This window comes from Lipotes vexillifer, unplaced genomic scaffold, assembly GCF_000442215.2.
Source record: "Lipotes vexillifer unplaced genomic scaffold, Lipotes_vexillifer_v1.1 scaffold71, whole genome shotgun sequence".
In the NCBI taxonomy this organism is placed as follows: domain Eukaryota; kingdom Metazoa; phylum Chordata; class Mammalia; order Artiodactyla; family Lipotidae; genus Lipotes; species Lipotes vexillifer.
This window is the reverse complement of record NW_006793703.1, coordinates 1,815,728-1,838,172: the sequence shown is the minus strand read 5'-3', so window position 1 is coordinate 1,838,172 and position 22,445 is coordinate 1,815,728. Positions and strand designations below refer to the sequence as shown.

The 22,445-nt window shown below is 54.3% G+C and overlaps 3 protein-coding genes across 3 annotated transcripts in view; 2 read left to right on the top strand and 1 right to left on the bottom strand.

Annotated features, from left to right (window-relative positions):
- Positions 1–11,672, top strand: part of WDR91 (WD repeat domain 91) — a 28,161-nt gene extending 16,489 nt beyond the window's left edge. The window contains exons 8-15 of the mRNA XM_007466577.1: positions 919–1,112; positions 1,729–1,879; positions 3,556–3,650; positions 3,782–3,950; positions 6,223–6,331; positions 7,099–7,211; positions 8,480–8,677; positions 11,136–11,672. Of these exons, the coding sequence (XP_007466639.1) occupies positions 919–1,112; positions 1,729–1,879; positions 3,556–3,650; positions 3,782–3,950; positions 6,223–6,331; positions 7,099–7,211; positions 8,480–8,677; positions 11,136–11,300 (1,194 nt within the window). The 3' untranslated portion in view covers positions 11,301–11,672. The remainder of the gene's footprint in view (positions 1–918; positions 1,113–1,728; positions 1,880–3,555; positions 3,651–3,781; positions 3,951–6,222; positions 6,332–7,098; positions 7,212–8,479; positions 8,678–11,135) is intronic.
- Positions 11,673–17,510: 5,838 nt separating this feature from the next.
- CYREN (cell cycle regulator of NHEJ) lies at positions 17,511–19,770 on the top strand. The gene is made up of 3 exons (XM_007466576.1): positions 17,511–17,647; positions 18,616–18,691; positions 19,519–19,770. The coding sequence occupies exons 1-3, from the start codon at positions 17,511–17,513 to the stop codon at positions 19,768–19,770; spliced, it is 465 nt and encodes a 154-aa protein (XP_007466638.1).
- A 1,595-nt stretch (positions 19,771–21,365) lies between these two features.
- Positions 21,366–21,926, bottom strand: TMEM140 (transmembrane protein 140). Its single transcript, XM_007466575.1, has one exon. It carries the CDS (start codon positions 21,924–21,926, stop codon positions 21,366–21,368), a length of 561 nt encoding a protein of 186 aa, XP_007466637.1.
- Positions 21,927–22,445: the final 519 nt, after the last annotated feature.

The window sequence follows — 22,445 nt, the reverse complement described above, 5'->3', positions numbered from 1 at the left end:
CCCCATCCCCATCCCCATCCCCATCCCCATCCATTTTTGCTGTAGAACTGCTCTTTCTGGGACCCCAAGGAGTGCTTAGAGGAGCCTCAGGAACCACGTGGGTGGTAGAGAGTGCCCTGGCTGGTGCCCCCTGGCCTGGGTTACGTCTGGGTGAGCAGATAGTAATCGTGATGGCCAACATTTGCTGTCCTAGGGAGGCAGAGACGGGCAGCTGCCGCCCTCCCTGGTGGCAGGGTGTGTGGGGTGCCATTTGGTGCCCCGCCTGGCTCTGGCTCTGCTGCTGTGCTCGGGTCTATCTCTGTGCCTGGCCCGTCGCCCCAGTCTCTCAGTACCCCTCTCCCAGGAAGAGGTGCTGGTTGACATGGCAGCGCACTGGCGAGGGGCCCCGCTTGCCTCTGGCTGACCCGGCTTCACATCAGCATCCTACCTTGGGCCAGCTCTTGATCTTAGGCAAGTTATTTAACTTCTGCTTTCAGTCTTACTTTCCAGAGCTGTAAAGTGGGGTTAATAATAGGATCAGAAATGGTTGGGGGGAGCATTAAATGAGACAATCAATCATACTCACATAGTGCCTGGAATGCAGTAGGCACTCACTCACTCACTGATTCTTGTTATCATTGGCCTGGTCTGTCAAGGTGGTGCGTGTCCCGAGTCTCGTCAGCTGTGGCCGGGAGCCTGTGGCCCACACTACCTCCACAGGGCCTGTGAGAGGAGCAGGGCCTCTAGGAAGGGGCCACCAGCAGAGCAGGCTCTTGTAGTTCAGAGCTCTTTCTTCTAGACCCCGAGACCACCAGGATCCTCCCCTGAGGGCTGTGGCCTGCATCCCAGGTTTCTCACAGTGTGTCCCCAGACGTGGGGAATGGCTGGGTCCGGTGCAGACCCCTCACAGCTGACTTGTGCCCCCTTTGCTTGGTGCAGTGTGCAGAGAAGAAGCCCGAAGCTGGTGGCCCGGAGGCAGAGCCCTGCCCGGAGCTCCACGTGGAGGTGCTGGAGACCCTGGCGCGGGCTCCCGCCACAGGCCCTGAGGGTGGGGGGGTCCGGCCCGAGCAGCCGTTCATCGTGCTGGGGCAGGAGGAGTACGCAGAGCACCACTCCTCCATCATGCACTGCAGGTGGGTGTCGGGCCGGCCGGCCGGGGCCAGGGCCCTCTGGGGGAAAGGCTGATGGCGTGGGGTTTGGGCTCCCCAGGAAGCCTCGGTTTTCAGGCTGTGCGTGTGAAGGTGTGGCAAGCAGGACGATGAGAGGTAACAGAGATGCGGAGGGTGGGATGGCCCCGAGGGACCGTGGTCACCCCTGAACTGTCAGAGGAGGGCTGGACAGCTGCAGTTGGGGTCCTGCCGAGAGCTGCCGTTGGCCGGGTCAGCCACTCCACTCCTGATCCTGGGGTGTAACACCCAGAGGGTAGGTGATCCCTTGCTCTGATGGACGTGATGGGCTCCGGAGCCGTGATGCAGGAGGCTCTCGGTCTCTAGAGACCACGAGTGCTGAGGGCGGGGCCGTGTGCGTCTTGCCCACAGGGCTCAGCACATGATATTGAATAAATGCTTTGTCACTAGTTCTCAGACGGACGAACGAGTGAATATTTCTAGAAGTAGTTCATGCCCGTCCTTGGCGTGTGGGCATTTGACTCTCAGCAGGAGAGTCAGGAAAGCAGTCCTCTGGGTGCACTGGAGAGGACGGCGGACTAAGGCAAGGGTGCTAACAGCGTCCCCCTTTCTCTCATCTTAGAGTGGACTGCTCGGGGAGGAGGGTCGCCAGCTTAGACGTAGACGGGGTCATCAAAGTGTGGTCCTTCAACCCCATCATGCAGACCAAGGCATCCTCCATTTCCAAGTCGCCGCTGCTCTCTTTAGAGTGGGCCACCAAGCGGGACAGACTGGTGAGTGGTCTTGCTTGTTGCTGGACCTGTGGTCTAAGTGAAGAACTCTCTAGGGCCCTCCCCAGTGGCTCCAGCACCACAGGCCTGGTTGGGACCTCCAAGACGAGCCCCTCCCTTCTCTCTCTCACTGGGAAGGCAGGGACCACACATCCAGGACTGTCCCAGCAGGCTCCTATCTGGAGGTTACTGGATTAACTGTCTGATGGCAGAGGCCTTCTTCCTGCGTGGGGTGGTCTGGCTTGCTTTTCGCCTTCCTGCAGAGACCGGCTCCCTGCCTGTTCACCCCCACCAGCTCCTGCCATCCCTGCACGTTTCTGACAGCGCACCACGAGCGAGCGTTCTCAGCTGGGCCCCCTCCTGCTGAGACCCCTCCCTGGCCAGGCCGGAGGGGGTGTGTCCTATCCTGGGGTTCCCACAGTGGTGTTAGCATATTTGACATAGCATTTGTAGTTAAGGAGATAAAGTTGATTTATAGTGTTTTTTTTTTTTTCCTCCACCGTATTCCATTTTGGAGGGGATCATACTCAGCAGCCCAAGGAGCAGACCTTGTTATTTTTTTAAATTTAAAAATTTTTATTATTATTATCTTTTGCAGTACGTGGGCCTCTCACTGTTGTGGCCTCTCCCGTTGCGGAGCACAGGCTCCGGATGCGCAGGCTTAGTGGCCATGGCTCACGGGCCCAGCCGCTCCGTGGCATGTGGGATCTTCCCGGACCGGGGCACGAACCCATGTCCCCTGCATCAGCAGGCGGGCTCTCAACAGCTGCGCCACCAGGGAAGCCCAGACCTTGTTTTTAAATAATTTTTGACAACTGCAGGAATTATACTTATGGCACTAGGATCTCGGGGCTCGCCCTGTACCAGTGTCAGTTTGCTAGGTGAATGCTGAGGCCATATTCTAGGGAATATTCCTGGGGGACACCCTCAGATCTGCTTCTGGTGCTTCCTTCTGGTGGTCCTCGTTATTGTCTTTGAAGTTTTCACCAAATAAATCACAAGGATAGTCTGCTCTGTTTTTTCTGGAGGCCTTTGTAGGCCCAGAGCCAGAGCTGTCCCCAGGATACACAAATGGGGCTGTCACCCAGCCCAGTGACCAGCTGGGGCTGCTGCCCAGGGAGGTGGTGGTGGATCCGGAGACAGAGGGCAGGACTGGGACAGCTGGAATTTAAACTGGAAGATGGGGGGGTGGGCAGAGGGTCTCATTTCCAGCTCTACCTGAGGTAGCAATAGAGCTTCTATTCCACACATTCCTTTTGTGGTTTTGCTTCTGTTCAAGGTCACCTGTGACATCTTTAAGTTTTTTTTTTTTTTTTTTTTTTTTTTTGCAATACGTGGGCCTCTCACTGTCGTGGCCTCTCCCCTTGCCGGACCCGCAAGCTCAGCGGCCATGGCTCTGCGGCATGTGGGATCCTCCCGGACAGGGGCACGAACCCGTATCCCCTGCATCGGCTGGCGGACCCTCAACCACTGCTCCACCAGGGAGGCCCCCATCTTTAAGTTTTAAATGAGGTCCTTTGTAGCCAGGTTTTTCCCCTGAACTAGCTGGAGAAGTGGAGGCAGGCCTCACCCCACAGCCTGGCCCACTGCACAGGGGTGGGCCTGGCTCCCCAGTGGGCCTCCCTGAGCAGGCCTGACCCAGAGCTGCCCTTTGCATCTCCCGCCCCTTCTCCTTCCAGCTCCTGCTGGGCAGTGGTGTGGGGACAGTGCGCCTCTATGACACGGAAGCCAAGAAGAACCTCTGTGAAATCAGCATCAACGATGATATGCCCAGGTGCGCTGGAGGCCGCTCCCTCAACTGCTGTGCTCGGTGGGCCTACCTTGGCCTTGGCCGAGCCTCTGAGCCCCGCTCCCCGTCCCTTTGTGGATGCGCGGAGCACTGACCTGGCCCCACGTGTGTTGCAGGATTCTGTCTCTCGCGTGTAGCCCCAGCGGGGCCTCTTTCGTCTGTTCAGCTGCAGCTCCGAGCCTTGCTGCCCAGGTGGACTTGTCCGCACCAGACATCGGCAGCAAGGGCACTAACCAGGTTCCTGGCAAGCTGCTGCTGTGGGACACGAAAACCATGAAGCAGCAGGTGCGGGCCTGCCCCATGGTCTCCCTGGGGTTGGTCACACTCCCGGGCAGGCACACAGCCTGTGCTGCCCTCTGTTTCTGAGGTCTCTTCCCTCTTTGCTTCGGGCTCATCAAGATTTTGATTTGTGAGGAGGTTTCAACATTTAAGTGTTGAAAAATAGTAATACTCCAGTGGGGCAGATTGCCAGCAACTGGTCGTTCAGCAGCATGCCACAAATTTAGGATTCACACACAGCCTCTTATCGGGCCCTTTTGGCTTATTTAAAATCTTTTAATTTAATTTTTTTAATATTTAAAGTTTTTTTTGTTTTGTTTTGTTTTGGTGTACGCGGGCCTCTCACTGTTGTGGCCTCTCCCGTTGCGGAGCACAGGCTCCGGACGCGCAGGCTCAGCGGCCATGGCTCACGGGCCCAGCCGCTCAGCAGCATGTGGGATCTTCCCGGACCGGGGCACGAACCCGTGTCCCCTGCATCAGCAGGCGGACTCTCAACCACTGCGCCAGAAGGGAAGCCCCAAGTTTTTTTTCTTTTATTGGAGCAGTTTTAGGCTCACAGTAGAATTGAGAGGAAGTTTCAGAGATCCTCCATATACCCCCTGCCCACACACACACAGCCTCTCCTGCTGTCAGCATCCCCCACCAGAGGGGCACATTTGTTATAGCTGATGCACCTACACCGACCATCATAATCACCCAAAGTCCATGGTTATATCAGGGTTCAGTCTTGGTGGTGTGCATTCTAAGGGTTGGGACAGATGTGTAATGACACGTAGCCACCATTACAGTGTCACAGAGGGTATTTCCACTGCCCTGAAATTACCCTGTGCTTCATGTAGTCTCCCCTGCCCCCAGCCCCTGGCAGCCGTGGATCTTTACACTGTCTCCATAGTTTTGCTTTTTCCAGAATATCATATGGTTGGAGTCAGACAGCCTTTTCAGATTGGCCTCTTTCACTTAGTATTACGCATTCAAGTGGTTTATTTTTCAGGAGACAACTAGAGTCCCCTTCTGACTGCCTCTTAACTTACAATTGCATAAAAATTGTAGCAGCAGCAAGAAGCAGTGAGGACACATGCGTATTCTTAAGAAATGACAGTCTTGAGAAAGCTTGCTCACAGGGCCTGTGACTCACCTTCCCCAGGAGTGGAGGATGCCTTCCCACCCAGAACAGTAGCAGATGCTTACAGCTATGATCCTGAATCCTGAGAGCTTCAGTGCTGTTTACACTCACCTGTTTAAAAGGCAGTGGTGTTTCTTGGGAGAATCAGTTGCGGTCAGGCCCCTACGTGCAGCAGCATGTTTCCTGCTGGTACCGGACACTTGAAGTGTCCCTGTCTTGTTGGTGGCTGGGTCCCGAGTGTTCCGTTTGTGCCTTTCTGCGCCTTCCTGTTCCCAGTTGGAAGCCTCGCAGGTCTCTCCAGCCAGTCAGGGCCACCCTGCCACGTTAGTTCTTGCTCTCTAGCTCCCTTGTCCTGGCAGATGCGTCCCACTGAGAAACCAGGTGCTTTCTGGAGCCAGCCTTCTCACCCTGAAGTCAGTCCAGGAGCAGACATTGTCAGTTCCACCTCCAAAACCTGTTTCCAGTCTGAACACTCCTCTCCATTTCCGGGGACATGCCCACTAGAACCCCTCAGCTGGACAGCTGCTGGACGGTGCCCCCCGTGGCGCCTGCCTGCCCGCCTGCCACACTGCGCCTGGGGGATGGGCAGACACGGAGGCACGTCCTGCCCCTTCCCGCTCCTCCGGGTTTCCCATCCACACCCCGAGGAGCCCTGCCTGGTCTGGCCCTCCCTGCTGCTCCAGCCTCCTGGTGCCTCCTGTCCTCCTCATCCTGCAGCCACACGCCCTCCCTGCATGCTGTCCCCTCTCGAGAGCGTTCCTACCCCGCTCCATCCGGCTGACATCTGTCCTCCAGCATCTCGTGGGTGCTCCCCTTTATACCCACCCAGTCTGGTTAGGTCCTTTTTAATCTTGTTACTTTGTGCTAAGAACTTGTGATTTGTAATTTTATGTTCACTTGTTTTTCAACTTTTCGTTAAATATTGAATACATAGAAGAGAATATTGAAATCATAGGTGTACGGAATAATGAGAAGAACCGTAAAACGAGCACCTACCTACCATCATGGTTTAAAAGTGGGACATTACTGACACTTTTTATGCCCTGGTGTGCCCTTCCTCAATCTTGGTCTCCTTCCCACTTTCAAACAGAACCTGTCTTGAAATTTGGTTTATTACCGTCTTACGTTTTAAAATTTAGTTTGTCCTTTTTCTAGCTCCAGTTCTCCCTGGATCCGGAGCCCATTGCCATCAACTGCACAGCCTTCAATCACAATGGGAACCTGTTGGTCACGGGGGCAGCTGATGGTGTCATCCGGCTGTTCGGTAGGCAAGCGTGCTCACGGCCATCCTGGTCCCCTTCTCAAATGCCCCAGGGAAGAGAGTTGGATTTTTGCCAGCTGGACTAGAGGCTATTGCAAAACCCCAGTTCAAGATGCTTGTAATAGAACTTAACTTTGGTCAGAGTCTGTTGTTTTCAGGACCCCCTAATTACTTTGCACGTGGTCCGTGTCCGTGGACACGGGGAGGGGGGCTGGAGCTTAACAGTCCTCCAGTCTTGAGCTGTTGGATCTGAGTCCTCATGGCCCGAGTGAGATCCAAGAGGATACGAGAGAGTAATGCCATCCTGTCCTCTTGATGTGACCACTTCATTGTCCCCGTGAGAGCGGTAGAACGGTGTGTGTCAGAGTCACTGGCGTGCTGTTTAAAGCTCCTCTCGCCAGGCCTGTTCCAGGAGACCAGAGTCAGAGGGTCTGGGAAGGCCCTGGGGACTGTATCTTTAACTGATCTCCAGGGCTCCCTGGTGGGCAGTTACAGCGCCCTCCCAGGAAGGACTTACGTGTCCTCCTAGACTTACGGGCTCCCCAGATGAGCTCAGGCTCCACCCAGGGATTCCTGAACCTGACTTTTGACCCAGTGAAAGAAGCTTCCGTTTAAGATTGGTTAGCAGGGGTCAGCTCTGTGACTCCTGTCGGGTCTGGGAGGCCCTCTGCCACCCACGGGGCAGAGGGAGGGTGGCAGGTACCTCCTGCTGTGGGCAGATGTCTCCCCAGGGCCTGGGCGGGAATCCTAGTGGCGTCTCACTGCCTCAGATATGCAGCAGCACGAGTGCGCTATGAGCTGGAAGGCCCACTGCGGGGAGGTCTGCTCTGTGGAGTTCAGCTATGATGAGAACACCGTGTACAGCATTGGCGAGGACGGGAAGGTAGGTGGGAACGGGATTTGGGTCAGGAAGCTCCCTTCCTCTGGCTTAGGCATCTGAGATTCTAGAGAGCACCAGAATAGCATGACGGGCTGGCTTCCAATCCCGACTCTACTTTTTACTAGCTCTGTGACCTTGGGCCTCTGCCTCAGTTTTGTCATCTGTAAAACAGAGATGAAAATAGTAACCAGTCTCACAGGGTTTTTGTGAGGTTTAAATGAGTTCAGTGGGAGTTGACTGTTCTTATGAAAGGGGAAGACCTACATCCTTCCTCCTGGTTGTAGCAAAAAGGACTCATCTCACTGACCCACCTGACTCAGTGGGCTCCCAGGGGGGCCAGGGTGTACTTCAGTGAGCTTGGTCATTGGGTGGTCACAGCATGGATACGTAGAGCTTGCCGGGGCTGGGGGCTGCAGACGGTTTCGCCCAAACAGAGGCAAGAAATGTAAAAAGGAAGCTGGGGAAAAAAGTAAAAATAAGTGCCCCCTTTAGATCATCCCTGGAAAGGTTCATTGGGATCCTTGGAAAGGGAGCTGGGGCAGGCAGAGCTGGGAGAAAGACTAGCTTTTCACGTGTACCCTCCTGTACCTTTTGGATTGTATACTATCCACCTGTATTATCCAATGAAGACAGTAATTACAAAATGAATTCTTCATTTGAAAACTATGAGAAGGGATTTTTAAGTCAAAGCTCTACTTCCTATTTATTTGAGTAGGATTCTCAGTTAAGCGGTGGTCACACCCAGGTAGCCTGTCCCTTGGGTGGGCTAAAGGGCTGTTTGCACTACAAAACGTGAAGCTCAGCTCATACCTCATTGCTCGTGTTGCACTGATTGCACTGCTGAGGAACGGGAAGTGTATTTGGAACTTGTCCTATTTTTAAGAAAAATCTAGTTGGGTTCTAACCCTGACAGTAATAATAATGAAAACAACAACAACAGTAATAATAACAATCACTGGAGCATTGCCCTTGCTTGAGAGATGGGAATCCAGGCGAAGGCTGTTGCCTGCCTTTTCCCTTTCCTGGAGTCAGGCCAGAGAGAAAGTTCAGGCTTTGACATGAAGTGGCTAACTCCTTCTAGATTTTCTTCCCTTAAGAAAATGCTTAAATTGTGTTGGGAAGAGTCGGGACTGGGTGGTCATCTCACTACCTTTCCCGGGGCCTGTGGACCCACCTCCTCTTTCCTGGGGCCTGTCCTCTCTCCCCACCACTGTACCTGGGCTCTGTTGCCAGCCCACTGAGGGTGCCGAGCTTGTGCTTTGTGATTGCAGTTCATCCAGTGGAACATCCACAAGAGCGGCCTGAAGGTGTCCGAGTACGGCCTCCCCGCTGACGCCACGGGCCCCTTCGTGCTGTCGGGTTACAGCGGCTACAAGCAGGTCCAGGTCCCCCGGGGCCGACTCTTTGCTTTTGACTCGGAGGGGAATTACATGCTGACGTGCTCTGCCATAGGGGGCGTCATCTACAAGGTACCTGGCGGGTGGTGGCAGGGAGGTTCCTCCTTGGAGGTCTGGGCCCGGTTGAGTTCGAGCCTCTGTCTCTGTCTCTGCCCCATTCTCTGTCCCTCCCCGATGGCCGTGGAGAAGGCTTTGACCCGGGATGGACAGCGCCTGGGCCTCCCGGCTGCAGGCCGGCTCGAGGGAGCAGGTGGGAGTGGGCATGAATGTGGCATGTCCATCCTCTCTGCTCGCCTGTCACTGTCCTTGGATGAGACTCTGTCCCTTTTCTGCCTCCCTCCTTGGGAATAATACCAACTATAGAAAACTCAAGAGCTAGGGAGAAGGGCTGTAGGTTGGTTTGGGGGGACATACCCCAAACAGGAGGGTGCCTAGGTGGTCTGTTCCAGGTACTCTAATCTGGTGTAGGTTTATTGTTTATGGGAGGTCCTGTGGGTCAAGGACGTTACAATCCATGGCTGGGACAGAAATCCGGGGGGTGTGATTTGTCACACGGGATGTAAGCTGTCCACTCAGTTTATCTGCTTATTTTAATTCTCATGTCACAGCCTCTCTGGTTCATGTACTTTTTTTTGGATGTGTGATTGAATGAAATTATAAATCTCTCCTATTACTAGCGCTACCAAATAGACTAGGGATGAGGATTTGTGTCGTGGCCTAAGCACATGGTCTGGTTCCGCATTGCCACTTGGATTCAGTTCTGAGCCTCAGTGTTAGCTCTCTGCCTGGCGGTGTTTCGTCTGCAGGTAGAGTCATGGAGTGGGATGCTCTTTCTCTGGGGCTCCCCGAGCTCGCCTCGCGTGGCTCACAGCCGGCGGGCAGCGGGTGCTGTGGACAGCAGCTGCCTGCGGGCGTGTCCTTGGCCCTGGGCAGTGCACACAGGAGACGGAGAGTGTGGCCCCGCTCTCCTGGCGCTCACGCTCAAGTTAGAATGAGACGCGAGCACCAACAGTGACCACAGTACAGAGCTGAGGGCCCCCGGGGGAGGAAGCCGGGTGGGGGCTGAGTCCTCAGGGAGGACTGGGCAGGGGGGCTGTCTGTGGATTTGAGGCCTTTGGAGGAGGAGGGGTTGGGAGGATGTGGAGGAAGGTGGGCTTTGGGGCTCCACAGGGCAGAGGGGAGCAAGGGCACACGGTGGGGCAAGGGGGAAGGGGGCTGCTGAAGTGGCAAGTAACGAGGCTTCTGGACTGTTGACCTTGAGTGTGGCACCGGGAAGTCTGGGTTTACTGTCACCCAGGCTCCTCTTTTCCGCAGATGGTGATGATTTGGGTGGCTCTTGCCCTCTCCTTAACAATTAGTTCTACACTTTATTTTTACTTATTTATTTAAATATATACATTTAAAAATCTTTTAAAAGTTTTATTGAGGTACAGTTGGCAAAAAATTTTATATATTTAAGGTGTACAGTGTGATGGTTTCATATAACGCTCCATAATTTCTTGTAATTGCTATCGGGAGATATTGTAAAAAGTTTTCTGTTTACAAGCCTAATTTTATTTTATTATTTAGATTTAGTTGAGTTTCAGGTGGGCTCTCCTTTGCTCTCTGTATGATTGTGTGTTGTGTGTGTATGTGTGCATATTATTTTATTTTTGATCGTGCAGGCTTTATCATTTGTCCTGATCAGTTCATATGGTTTGCAGTCAGACTTTCTCTATAACCAATTAACAGGTTGAAAGATTTTCCTCTGTCATTTAAAAAATGTCAAAAATGGGGTCTAATTACTTAAGGAATATAATGACCTTCAGGTCCCATTTTTACAGTCTATAAACAATTCATGATCGTTAAAGTTGTTTTCTCCGTGAAGGCTGAATCCTTCCTCTCTCTTGCTCATGGATGTTACATGTAGCTGGATTGATAGTCTGCTCCTGGTTTCCCTTCCTTATTACCTTCTGACCCCTCACACCTGTGCACATGAGTCCCGGACGGCAGGTGCTGGCAGCACAGAGGAGAGCCGTGTTTGTGCCCTGACCCAGGGCCTCCGGTGCCAGCACTGCTCTCTGGGTGTGTGCCGGCCGCACGGCAGGGAATCACCAAGACCCTGCCCTCCTGCCCTCCTGCCCTCCTGCCGCTGGTGTTCCCTGGGGGAAGCAAATGTAAAACAGAGAGGCAGATACATGATACGAGGCTGGGAGCGGTAGATGGTGCTGGAAGAGAACACCAGGCACGAGACATGTCTCACAGCAGGTTAAAGGTGGCCGGGAAAATTGTGTCTTTCAGCGCATATTAGGGACTTATTTCCCACTTCAGCTGAAGGAGTAACTGTAGTTGGGAAAGTGAAGATATTTCCTGGTCCAAGCAACGAACCTGAGACTTTCTGGAAAGGGGGACCTGTGTGCCTTGGGCATGTTCTCAGCTTGGGGTGGCAGCCCCCAGGCTCGAGGCAGCTTGGCCACTGAAAGTGGATAAAGTGGATGTGTTTGTGAGCAGTGCCTGATGATGCAACCTCATCTCTCCTGTCCCCTTGCAGCTGGGCGGGGAGGAGAAGGTTCTGGAGAGCTGTTTGAGCCTGGGTGGCCATCGCGCCCCTGTGGTCACCGTGGACTGGAGCACAGCTGTGGACTGCGGGACCTGCCTCACTGCCTCCATGGATGGCAAGATCAAGCTGACCACCCTCCTGGCCCATAAAGTCTGATGGGGCCCGCCCCAAGGGCCACCCACGGAACCAGTATTATCCCGGGAGGCAGGCAGAGATGGCTCAGGAAGACAGGGCGCTCCCCTTCCGGCTCCCTGCCAGGGTGGGGAGTCTTCAGGGAGAGACTGCCCAGGGGGCTCGGGCACTGTCCAGCCGCCTGACGAGAACGGGAGCCATGTAGAACTGTGGCACGTGTTCCCCAGACATCGGCACGCTGGCCTCTGCCAGGAGCAGGCTCCAGACGGTGGGAGGAAAGCTCAGGAAGCAGGAGAAACATTGTGATGGCTGTTCTGTTGGCCTAGAAGAGATTGAAAGTATTTTGTATATATTCGCTCAGTTTTCTTTTTTAAAAAAAGAATGTTCTTGTGGTCACCTGGTGTCTCTTTTTGGAACATATGCGTGCAGCAGAGCATCTCCCTTCACCCTTTGCCCTGGCGATGGTCATTGTGAGCTTTGGCCCAGCGCCCCAGCTCTTATTAACTCACCAGCCATGGGGCTGACCTTTATTGGAGGTTTGCTTGTTGCTTTGCCACGGATGTAGGACATCCTCTCTCTACTGCTCCGTTGGCTAACCAAGGTTTGTGCCGTTCCCGTTTCTTTGGGCTCATGTCAAGGAGGCCATGGTGTCTTCTTTTCCCTGAGAGTTGGAAGCTTTTGTTAGGACAAGTGCAGGGTCTGAGGCATCTGCCCCTCTCCATCTGGGTGGCTGTGGTTTCCCAGGACCTGTCATTGTGGTTCCTCCCATTCTTTCAACTTCACTTCCCTAAGTTTGAACAAAGCCGGCCACCAGCGCCCTCTGCTGGTGAGTGGCCAGAGGACAGGAGCAAGTCGGCCAGGTGCTGGCCTGGAACCTAGGGTTCGCGCCATACGCGTGCGTCCACAGCCCGGCCCTTTGCTTCCTGGCTGGGGTGGGACCTTGAAGAGGCAGATGCCCTCACAGGGTGGAGAGGAACAAGAAAATAACTCCGTTCTCCCGCTTGCATTTCCACCTGAGGCGGTGGGATTTCAGGCCTGGACCTCGGGCTCTGACACTTGACAGGGCAGTTTGTCACCAAGTTGCTCAGAATAGTTGTTGCAGAGGCTGCAGCCCAGATCCGGGGTGCAGGTCTGCTGTGGGAGTGCTCCCAGTTACCTACTTTTGGCAAATCATGAAGAGATTGGTACTAAAGCTTTGGCTCTGATCTGCTGGGAGTTGGGAGGAAAGCAGGGAGGTGTTTATGTGGCTCAATTATGAGATAACACCAGAGACTTAGTGATAAGTAGTTACTTACACATTGTTACCCATTTCCACCTGGTAATCCTCCTTCAAATGAACAAACTCAAGACTTTTCCATTTATAATTTTTCCCATCTTCTGCATTGAAGCAGCAACCTTATTGATCTCTCCCAGTGATTCTGTAGGACATTTAAAAAGTGGTCATGTGTTTCATTTGAGTGAGAGAATTCATTGTTTAGCTTTTCCTCTCTCCATCTTGAAGTTTCTGTCTTATTGCCCATTCTCTCCTCTCAATACGGTCTCCACAGTTTGTTGAAATGTCTTTAAGGTTTGTGGAAAACACTTGAAGAGCTGTCTCTTTTCTCATTTCCTTTATGCTCTGGGTTGGATACCTGTCTCCCTCTTGTTTTGAGCTTGGCTCATAGCTGATGTGACTGAGGCTCCATCAGGAGGGATTGAGGTGCGGCTTCCACATCACTTTGAAGCTGCCTAAAAACACAAAATCAAAACACCATTAACCTCTGACCTTTTGAAATTAGCAAGTATGATATGTGCAGCGGTCCACCCTGTCCCCTCCTGGCCTATCTCTCTCTGACCTCCACCCCATCCTGAGTGCTTGTCAGCATGCATTCATCCTGGTGTTCCTCCCTGTCCCACTTCCTCGCCCCTCCAAGATGAGTTCTCATCCTCCAATAACGCATGTCAAAACTTAAATTCAGGGCTTCCCTGGTGGCGCAGTGGTTGAGAGTCTGCCTGCCGATGCAGGGGACGCGGGTTTGTGCCCCGGTCCGGGAAGATCCCACATGCCACGGAGTGGCTGGGCTCGTGAGCCATGGCCGCTGAGCCTGCGCGTCCGGAGCCTCTGCTCCGCAACGGGAGAGGCCACGACAGTGAGAGGCCCGCGTACTGCAAAAAAAAAAACAAAAACAAATTCAGGGACTCCCCTGGTGGCTCAGTGGTTAAGAATCTGCCTGCCAATGCCTGGGACACCGGTTCGAGCCCTTGTCTTGACCTCTAGGAAGATCCCACATGCCGCGGAGCAACTAAGCCCGTGTGCCACAACTACTGAGCCTGCGCTCTAGAGCCTGCGAGCCATAACTACCGAAGCCCACGCACCTACAGCCCGTGCTCCGCGACAGGAGAAGCCACCACAATGAGAAGCCCACGCACCGCAACGAAGAGTAGCCCCGGCTCGCCACAACTAGAGAAAGCCCATGCGCAGCAATGAAGAGCCAACACAGCCAAAAAAAAAAAATATTCACATCTCATTCACAATACCTGCTTGACATCTACCCGAGAATGCCAGCAAGGCTCCTCCACTAGCTTGGGCAAGGGCAACTAGATGAAAACCATCAAGCCAGTCCAGCCTCAGGCCCCCAAGCCTGTGCAGGTGTAGCCTGGCTCTGGGCTGGGCTGCATGAGAACAGTGAGGTGCGTTCCCCTTGTCCTTGGGACCTGTGTGCGCTTACCTGCTTCTGCTCCAAGACCTCAGACTCCCTGAACTCAGCATTCAAAATGCTTCAGGAGCTAATTCCCACCCATTCAAATCCCACAGCTGGGGTTTCTCATCCCTATTTGGCCTTTCACACAGAAAGTTTTTTTTTTTTTTTTTTCCTTGCGTTATGCGGGCCTCTCACTGTTGTGGCCTCTCCCATTTGCGGAGCACAGGCTCCGGACGCGCAGGCTCAGTGGCCATGGCTCACGGGCCCAGCCGCTCCGCGGCATGTGGGATCTTCCCGAAACGGGGCACGAACCCGCGTCTCCTGCATCGGCAGGCGGACTCTCAAGCACTGCGCCACCAGGGAAGCCCCACACAGAAAGTTTTTTATGCAGATGGGTTTCCTGCTCCTCAGACCCCATTTTTTGGCTGGCTATGGGAGAAGGTTTTTGAGAAAAAGGTGGAGGGAATGGTTCTCATAATGGCAAGTGTTCTCTGTTCCTTTATTAAAACAAAATGATGCATCTCCACCCATTAGACTTGGATTTGTCCTGGCTCACAGACTGTGGGAGCGGAGGACCCTAGAGGTCAGTGATTTTGGAACCTTTAGGGAATCAGAGGAGAAGCAAGTCCTGCCTGGAAGGGTTGGCCTCCTGAAGAGGCTGGAGGCAGAGCCCAGGTTCAACCAGCAGCTAAATTACCCCAATGCACAGCAGGTTGGTTTTGTGACTTGAAATCATTGATTTACTCCTTAAGCCTTGATTGATTTAAACTTTCCTGGACCAGCCTACTTCCCTAGGATTGAGGATTAGTATGGGGTGAAAATGCTTTGCAGAAACCAAAGGCACACACAGTTGGAAGTGAGAACTCCTGGCTCTGGATTCTCCACTCTATCACACTCCCCTATCCTGCACCTGTAGCATATGGAGAGTAATTATTCTATTATTAGCTGATTTGTTGTAAGTCACATTTCAAATGGCTGTCTTGATAATTTTGCATTTTGGTGGGTAGATGGTTGGTTTTTATCATCCTTTTGCCTCAAAATGTGGTAGAAGTTTCACCTTCTGCACTTGTGCTTGTGTTTTTAGTGACGTGTGTGCCACCTGGGGGTTTTTTTTTTTTTTTTGTCTGTCTTTTAAGCTACTTCACCCTGTGTGATTTTAAGTTAAAATAGATGCTAACTCCACGTGTAAACTGCAGTGCTCAGCATCAGGCTGAAAGCAAAGCAGTGAGGACATCTGGGCAGCCTTGTGGAGCAGCCCTATTCACAGAACACCTCTGGCCAATTTGAAATGTAAACAGAATCTTTAATTTCCCTTCCTGAACCCGGGGGGGCTCCCCTTGCACCCCCCTTGCCTGGGAGTGCATGCCTCCAGCAGGGAGCACTCCGCCTCTGCCCTTCCCCAGCAGAGCTTTCAAAAATGCAGATCCCCTCCTCCCCTCCCCCTAATTTCTGGTGGGGGGCGAGGGCTGGGAATTGACACTTTAACAGAGTCTACCCAGCAAGCCTCAAATGGAGCCACGTTTGGGGACTGTTATAGAAAAAATATTGTTAAAAATTATTTATGACACTTGTTAAAGACAAGTAAGGCAAACTTTATTCGAGGGGGCTACTCAGTAGGGTTTTGCAGTGGGGGCGAAGTTGGGCTCAACTCCCAATACAAGGAAAAGTGGCAGGGTGCAGGGTCGGTGGATGGATGATTATTAACAGGAAACATAGGGGTAAGAGGGGATTCTGGCTAAATTGACCTAACAGGATTCTTGCTGAGGGCGGCCGGGTGATTAGACACCACCTGGAAGATGGTGGCGGGTGAGGATCAGATGCGGGGAATGGGTGGACTTTGGTTAAATCAACTTAGCAGTATTCTTGCTAAAAATGGACAATTTGGAGATGCACACGGAAGTCCAAAAGGCAGGGCCTAGCTGAGAAGAGTTCAGAGAGGAGCCCGACCTGGATGTGGTCAAGGAGAGACTGTCAGGACCCGGGACAGCGGGGCCGGCGTCTCCCATCAGCTGGGGAGTCAGGGCTCCACAGCCGAGGACGCAGACAACGCGATCTGCCGACAGGGGGCGCGCCCGGGCCTCCGCGCCCGCGGGCGGCCGGAAGCCGGAAGTGCGGGGACGCGGCCGAGCCGGGGGAAGGGTCGCGGTGCGCGCGGGGTCTGGGCCCTGCCGGCCGGGCCCCGAGTTCCCTACTACAGCCCAGAATCAGACTCCCGGACCCGCCCCGGAAGCCAAGAAGGGCGCGCGGGCCCGGAGGCAGGAAGCTCTGCCGGAGGAGTGCCGGGGACGCGGGCGGCGCTGTTGCCGGTGAGGCCCCGCGTGGTTGTCGCGCGTCCCTCCTCGCCCTCCTCCTGCAGGTCGGCACCGGTCTGGTCGCGCCAGGACGGCGCGGGGTCCCCGAGGGCTGCGGCGGCTGAGAATCGGGAGCTCTGGGCTGGGCACGCGCCCGCGGGTCCGCGCTGGGGCGTCCCAGGCCCTCACCCACCCCCAGCCGGCGGAGTCTGGAGGACCCGGGTGCGTGTCCCGGCCGGCCATTTCAAACTTTTTTGTGACTTTGTGCATACTGCTCAGTCTCAGTTCCTTATCTGTTAAATACGCTTCAGAATATCTACCTCACGGTCGAATCAGTGTATGCACCGATCGCCGCGCTGTTTGTGCCGGGCGGTTAGCGGTGCTCGTTAGATGTGGGAATGAGTATTAGCACCGCTTGAATTTAGGCAGAAGGCGCCCGCAGCTGCCTTTAGGGTTAACTGCTAAGTGGAGGGTGGAGCCCTGCACCCTTTGAGTCACAGGGTCGGGGCTGAGCTTTAGGAGGAGGGGCTCAGGTGGAATCCAGTGCGGGTGGGGAGAGGCCCGGTAAGATGAAACACTCCCCCCAGCCCGGCGCCCCAGCTTCTGGATTCCTGACCCTACTGCTGGCTGAAATCTGACCGGTCAGAAATATCTTTGGTGTAAGGGAGTGGGTGCTGGCCGGTGAAACCGCATTGTGAATCAAAATGGCCTTGGAATTTCTTATAACCGCTCCCAGAAGAGGGAATGAGAAGTTTGTGGTTGTGAGAAACAGGGGAGAGGTCTTGGAGAGGTGTCTTAAGGGTAGGGTAGTCTGGACACCCTGGGGACCGTGAGCCTCTGCGGTGGAGAGGAGCAGGGGCACCTCCCTCCCTCTTTCCTTCTGGGAGGGTGTTCATCCCACTCCTCCCGTGTGGAATGGCTCAGTGCAGAGGCTCCTGGAGGCGTTGGGCCTGGCTGCCGGTGGGGACCCTGGGCCCTGCGTGGAGGGCTGCTTCTCCCTGAGCCCCTTGCCTGCCCCTTCATGCCCTGTGAACAGCACATCTGCGTCTCCTGGGCCCTGCCCTGACCAGTAATTTCGGCTGATGCCTGGGAGTATTCTCGATTAGAATTCACTGGTCTTTGTTCTTCTTTGTAGGAATTAAAGCTGGACTCCCGTTCAGGAGAAACAGGCCTATAATTCCTGGTGTGATGAGAGAGTGGGATTTGCTGTCCTGAAGTCATTAAGCTTGGGCCCTGGTTCCTCTTCATGAGAGACTAGGGAGATGGAAGACTTAAAATCTGAGAATAAAAAAAGGGTGCTTCCTGCATGGATGACAGCCCAGGTGGCTGAAAAGAGGACGGTGCAGGTGAAGAGCCCCAGGATGAGGAGAACAGCCACGGTGCCAGTGGCGGCAGCGAGGTGGGGCAGCTTCTGGTCCTCCTGAGGAATTAGGACAGGCGGAGGGATTTGGGGCATCACAGTTGCCGGGGCCCAGCCTTCCCGTGTTGGCAGAACAGTGAGGTGGAGTGTTTCAGTCCACAGACCTCTCATCAGCTCTCGGGGTGGGGGTGGGGCACAGGAAGTGAGCTGTGCCCTCCCAGACTGGCACCGGCTTCTGCCTCTCTTGGTGAATCTCCACTGCCAGACCCTCACTTGTCAGCTCCCGGATAGCAGCTCCCCCTCTTGGGTCACACACACCAGCCAAGCTCTCAGATGCCAGTTGTCCAAATTGCCAGTCTCTTCTCTTGCCACAGAAATTGTGACCATCCACTGGGCAAGATGAGTGAACGAGGTGGTCCCGACTCCCTGCGGGTGGATCTTCAGGGACAGGTGGACAAGCTGCAGGTTGCTGTGCCGGCCTGAGATCAGAGGCTGTGGGGTGGGTTAGTTGAATGGTGGTAATGGCAGGGGTTTCTGGGCTGCCAGAGAGGGGATGTCCCTGCCCTCTCCCTTCGTGGTCCCAGGCACTCACTGTCCCTCTCTGCCCTTCCCGTTCTAAGTTTTCTTCATTGGCCAGCCGTGATTTCTGGTCTGTGCCGCCCTCCTTTACTGTGTTCATGCACTGCGGTGGGGGGTGGGGGGGGTTGTGTCTTGGCTTGTTCGATCTGCTCGCATCCACCGTGTGTGTGAGTTTGACTCTCAGAAGCTGGCCGTTGTGCCCTGTTTCCAGATCCTCAGGGGAGCTGGTGGAGGCTGGGAAGCCCCACACTGTTGCCCCGAGAACCCCCTGTGCCAGTCACTGGTTACAAGGATGCAGAAGCCACGTTGGTGCCCTGGGGACGCTGCTGCTCTCACCACTGGTGGGCAGGCCCTGCGACGCAGCTCTTGCTCTCATTCTCTCCTCCTGGTGATTCCGTGCCATCTCAAGCTTTGTGCTTTTCTTTCAGACTTCCTGCCGTGAGGACTGTGTACTGCATGAATGAAGCTGAAATCGTAGATATTGCTCTGGGGATCCTGATTGAGGTAAAGTCAGCTGTGTCTTTTCTTATGACCAGAAACTCTTGGTGGGCAGAAACTAGACCAGGGCCTGGTTCATGCTAATAAAAGAGGCGCCCTGCCTGCTGGGGTGGCCAGGAGCCTGCTCATCCGCAGCCCGCTCCCTGGTCGGTGGGCACCCGCTTGGGGCTGGAGACCTGGGAGGGCACAGCTGTGCGAGGGAGGGCAGCCCTCTCTGTTTGGGTGACTCTGTGCTGGTGGCATGTGGACGGGACAAGTCGTTAACTGCTCATGTTCTCTGGAGGGTCTCAGTCGGGCAAGGTGACTTCTGAGCGCCGTACGGAGCACCATGCCGCTGAGTGTCTTGGCTTCCGGAAGCGAATGATAACTGTCCCACTTTAGAGTTGTACTTGATAGTTGATAGTACTTGATAGTTGCTCAGGGACTTTTATATATTCCTATCGCATTTATTCTTTGCAATAATCTGCTGATAGATATTATTAGTTACAATAAGTGATTTGGTGCCAGTAAGGGAGAGGCTAAGGCCCACACTCGGGGTTCATCTCCTGTGCTCCTTGCATTCTGCCTTTCCTGTGGCGCTATTCTTCAGGCCCCTGCCACTGCTCTCCCAAGCAGGTCTCTACTTCTGCACCATCTGAGAAGGGGTGGCGGGGAGGGGAGGGGTCGGGTCGGGTGAAGGGAGGGAGGGGCCCCCTGTGATTTGGGGGCAGGGCTTGACTCGTCCGTGCTGGCTTCACAGTTGCTTCTGGGCATGTTCTGCGTCACTGACAGATAAACCAGCACATTAGGGAAGTAAACCCCCGTCTGTTTTGCCTGCCATTGCTTCTACGCAGCAGGGCCGAAAACAGGAAAAGCCGTTGGAACAGCTGCCTCTGGCAGGCGCTGATAAGCCAGAGCAGTCCCCGGCCAGCTCAGCACCACCGTCCCCGAGTCCCTGCGGGAGCAGAAGCGAGGACAGCGGGGACGAGGACTGTGGGGAAGATGGCCCTCCTCCGGGGCCTGCGGGTTCTGACTCGGCCTGCGGCAGAGAACTCGGGGAGGACCAGGACGCGCTCAAATACGTCAGAGAGATATTTTTCAGCTAAGGGACAAACTTCCAGGACTTTCTGCCCAGGGTGGCTGAAGGAAGCGGGGTTTCCCTCTTGGCCTGGGCGCTGCCCTCAGACTGTCACGGCTTCTGCTTCCAGCTTTGCGCCTCTCTGGGCTGCGCAGATTCACCTTGTGAAGTGAGGAATCAGAATGAGCTCCCGTTAGAGATCCTCCCTGCACTGTGCTCTCTCCTCGCTCAGAGGGTCTGGGATCCCCACAGTCTGTTGTGTTCAGTTACCTGGTTCCAGGGAGATGAGACTGTGGTGGTCAACTTACTGGAACCAAAGAGTCAACTTAATAATGTTTAAAGAAAAACAAGTATGGCTGCTAAGTACACTGGAATTCCTACTGTTTGGCCTCCCTAAGGAGGAAGCCTATTTTAAAAATAGCCTCCATCACGAGGCAGTCGATCCGTCTGTGAGCCGTTGCTCATTCAGCCCTGAACCAGACATCCTGCCACAGTGCTGGGCTCCGTCCAGGAGCCTGAGGCTCAGCGTACAGATTGGGAAGCCTCCTGACCAATCAGGCCTCCTCCCCCCGAGCTGCCACCTTTCTTCCACTTGGTGGCCTTGGCATTGGTCCCTGGACAGTCGGAAAGCAAGAGTGGGACAGGAACCCAAAGGAGACACCAAGGACAAGACATCACACTAGAGTCCGTGTTTCTGCTTCTGTATTCAGTGTGGCTTTTGACAGGCATAGGATGAGGCAATCACGTGCTGTACAGGTTTTCAATATATAGGTGCTGAAAAATACACAAAGTTCCCCAGTGCATGAGTTGTGCTTGTATCCTTTCTGGGCCCGGGCTGAGAGGTGAGGGGATGCAGCATTCACATGGATGTGGAACCGTTCAGTCCTGTTCACCTTCCTCTCCTGACCAGGGACTGCGTGTCTTCGGCTCCTGAACTCCCAGGTCACGTGCTGGGAGGGATCTGCCCGCTGACCCCCTGCTCTGTTGGGCTTCAGGTCTGGAAGCCTTTTCAGGGGAACCTTCAAAGCCACCAAGGCTGCTCTTTGTGCCCATGTGTTCTGTCTTCGGTGAATCCCTCAGATTATTCCTGGGCCTTTGGGAGCGTTGTCAGAGGTGAGGGGCTTATCGCGTTCTACCCGCCTTGGATGGAGATGGGGAGCTTGCCAGGCAGGGCCCCCAGGGACCCTGAGGTGTTTCTTCATAAACCCTCACTGGGTTCCAGTCTGGCATTTGGCAACTTGTACTGGAAATCTGGCCCCATGACAGGAAGTCTTATCTCCCCATTGTTCTGAGGATAAAGTAAGAATGGCTTGCTCAGATCAGTTAGTTAAAGCAGGAATTCTTGTGACAATGAGCTGTGTGGTTTTAGGGTGTCCTTGGGAACCTTAAAAGTCCCAAAGGACACACAACCCTACACTAAGAAGCTGAGGGAGCCCTGGCCGCCCTTGCTGCCTGTCCTTGACGTCGGGTGCCCTACCCCCTCTGCGGTGGGTCCCGTCTGCTAGATCTTGAGATCAGCATTAGCTATGAAACAGCATGGCTGAGAAGACACAGCAGCCCGTGAATTCTCTGGCACCTTCTCTGAGCATAGTTCAGACAGAACCCTTGCAATCACGAAAGCCTTTAGATAGAGCTAGCAGCTCTCAAGTTCTTGTCCTTTGCCCTCTGAGGGAACACGACTGTGGCCATAAGCAAGAGGATGAGTAAGCCCTGGGCAACACCCAGAGCTAGAAACCCAGGCCCCAGGAGAGAGAGCTGGAGCCACTTCCATGTGTAGGTGAGGAAGAGGCCCAGGCCGCTGGCCAGCAGCATGGAGGACGTGGCCAGGAAGCCCACGGCCAGCTGCCACTCTCCCTCGTTACTGTTGCACCAGGCCAGGAGGAGAGGCAGGGGGATGAAGAGGGTGAGGACCAGGGCCCCGTATACGCCAAGCCTGGCCAGGGCCAGGCCAACTCGAGGCACCCCCAGGGCCTCCAGCTCAGGGAACTGGTGACACTGTAGGGCTCCAGTGCCCTCGTTCCAAAGACAGAAGTTGTAGAAGCCAATTCTGAGGTTGGGCAAGTCGATAAGGTTGCCGGCCTTCCAGAGGAGAGCAAAGAACAGCAGGAACATCACTGTGACTGTGAGTGTCATGATTCCCAGGAACAGCAGTTGGTTACTCCGCCTTGACCTTAGGACGGGCATCTTCTGCACTTCGCAGGGCGCCTTCCTGGGTACCTGCAGGAAGTCACGCCGTGAGTGTCCAGTTCTCCCTGTCTCCCTCCCAGTTTCTTCTCAAGCTCATGCTCTCCCTTCTGGAATTCCATTAAAACCTGTGGCAAACTCCCTTCAAGACAGCCAAACCAAAACCAAGACATCTGGGGTAACCTCCAGGCAGGCTCCAGGGGCTAAGTCCTCAGCTGCCTCTCTGGGCTGAGATCAGGAGGAAGGGCCCTCCTGGCAGCTTTGAGGGTGGGAAAGATCATAACTGAATGCCCTTTGGCCTGAGACTGCTGAATCTGATTTTTCCTTAGGATTAATATCTAAAACTGCAATCACTGGGTCAAGGGTAGCAATATTTTTTAGTGATTTTACTGCATTTTGTCAAATTGATCTACAGGAAACTTGTCTTCTCTAGTCCCTCCATAGTATATAGTATCGATATATATAGGATGTACCTTTGTCATCTTTTTGGAAAAATCTTTTCACTAAGTTTTTAATCAG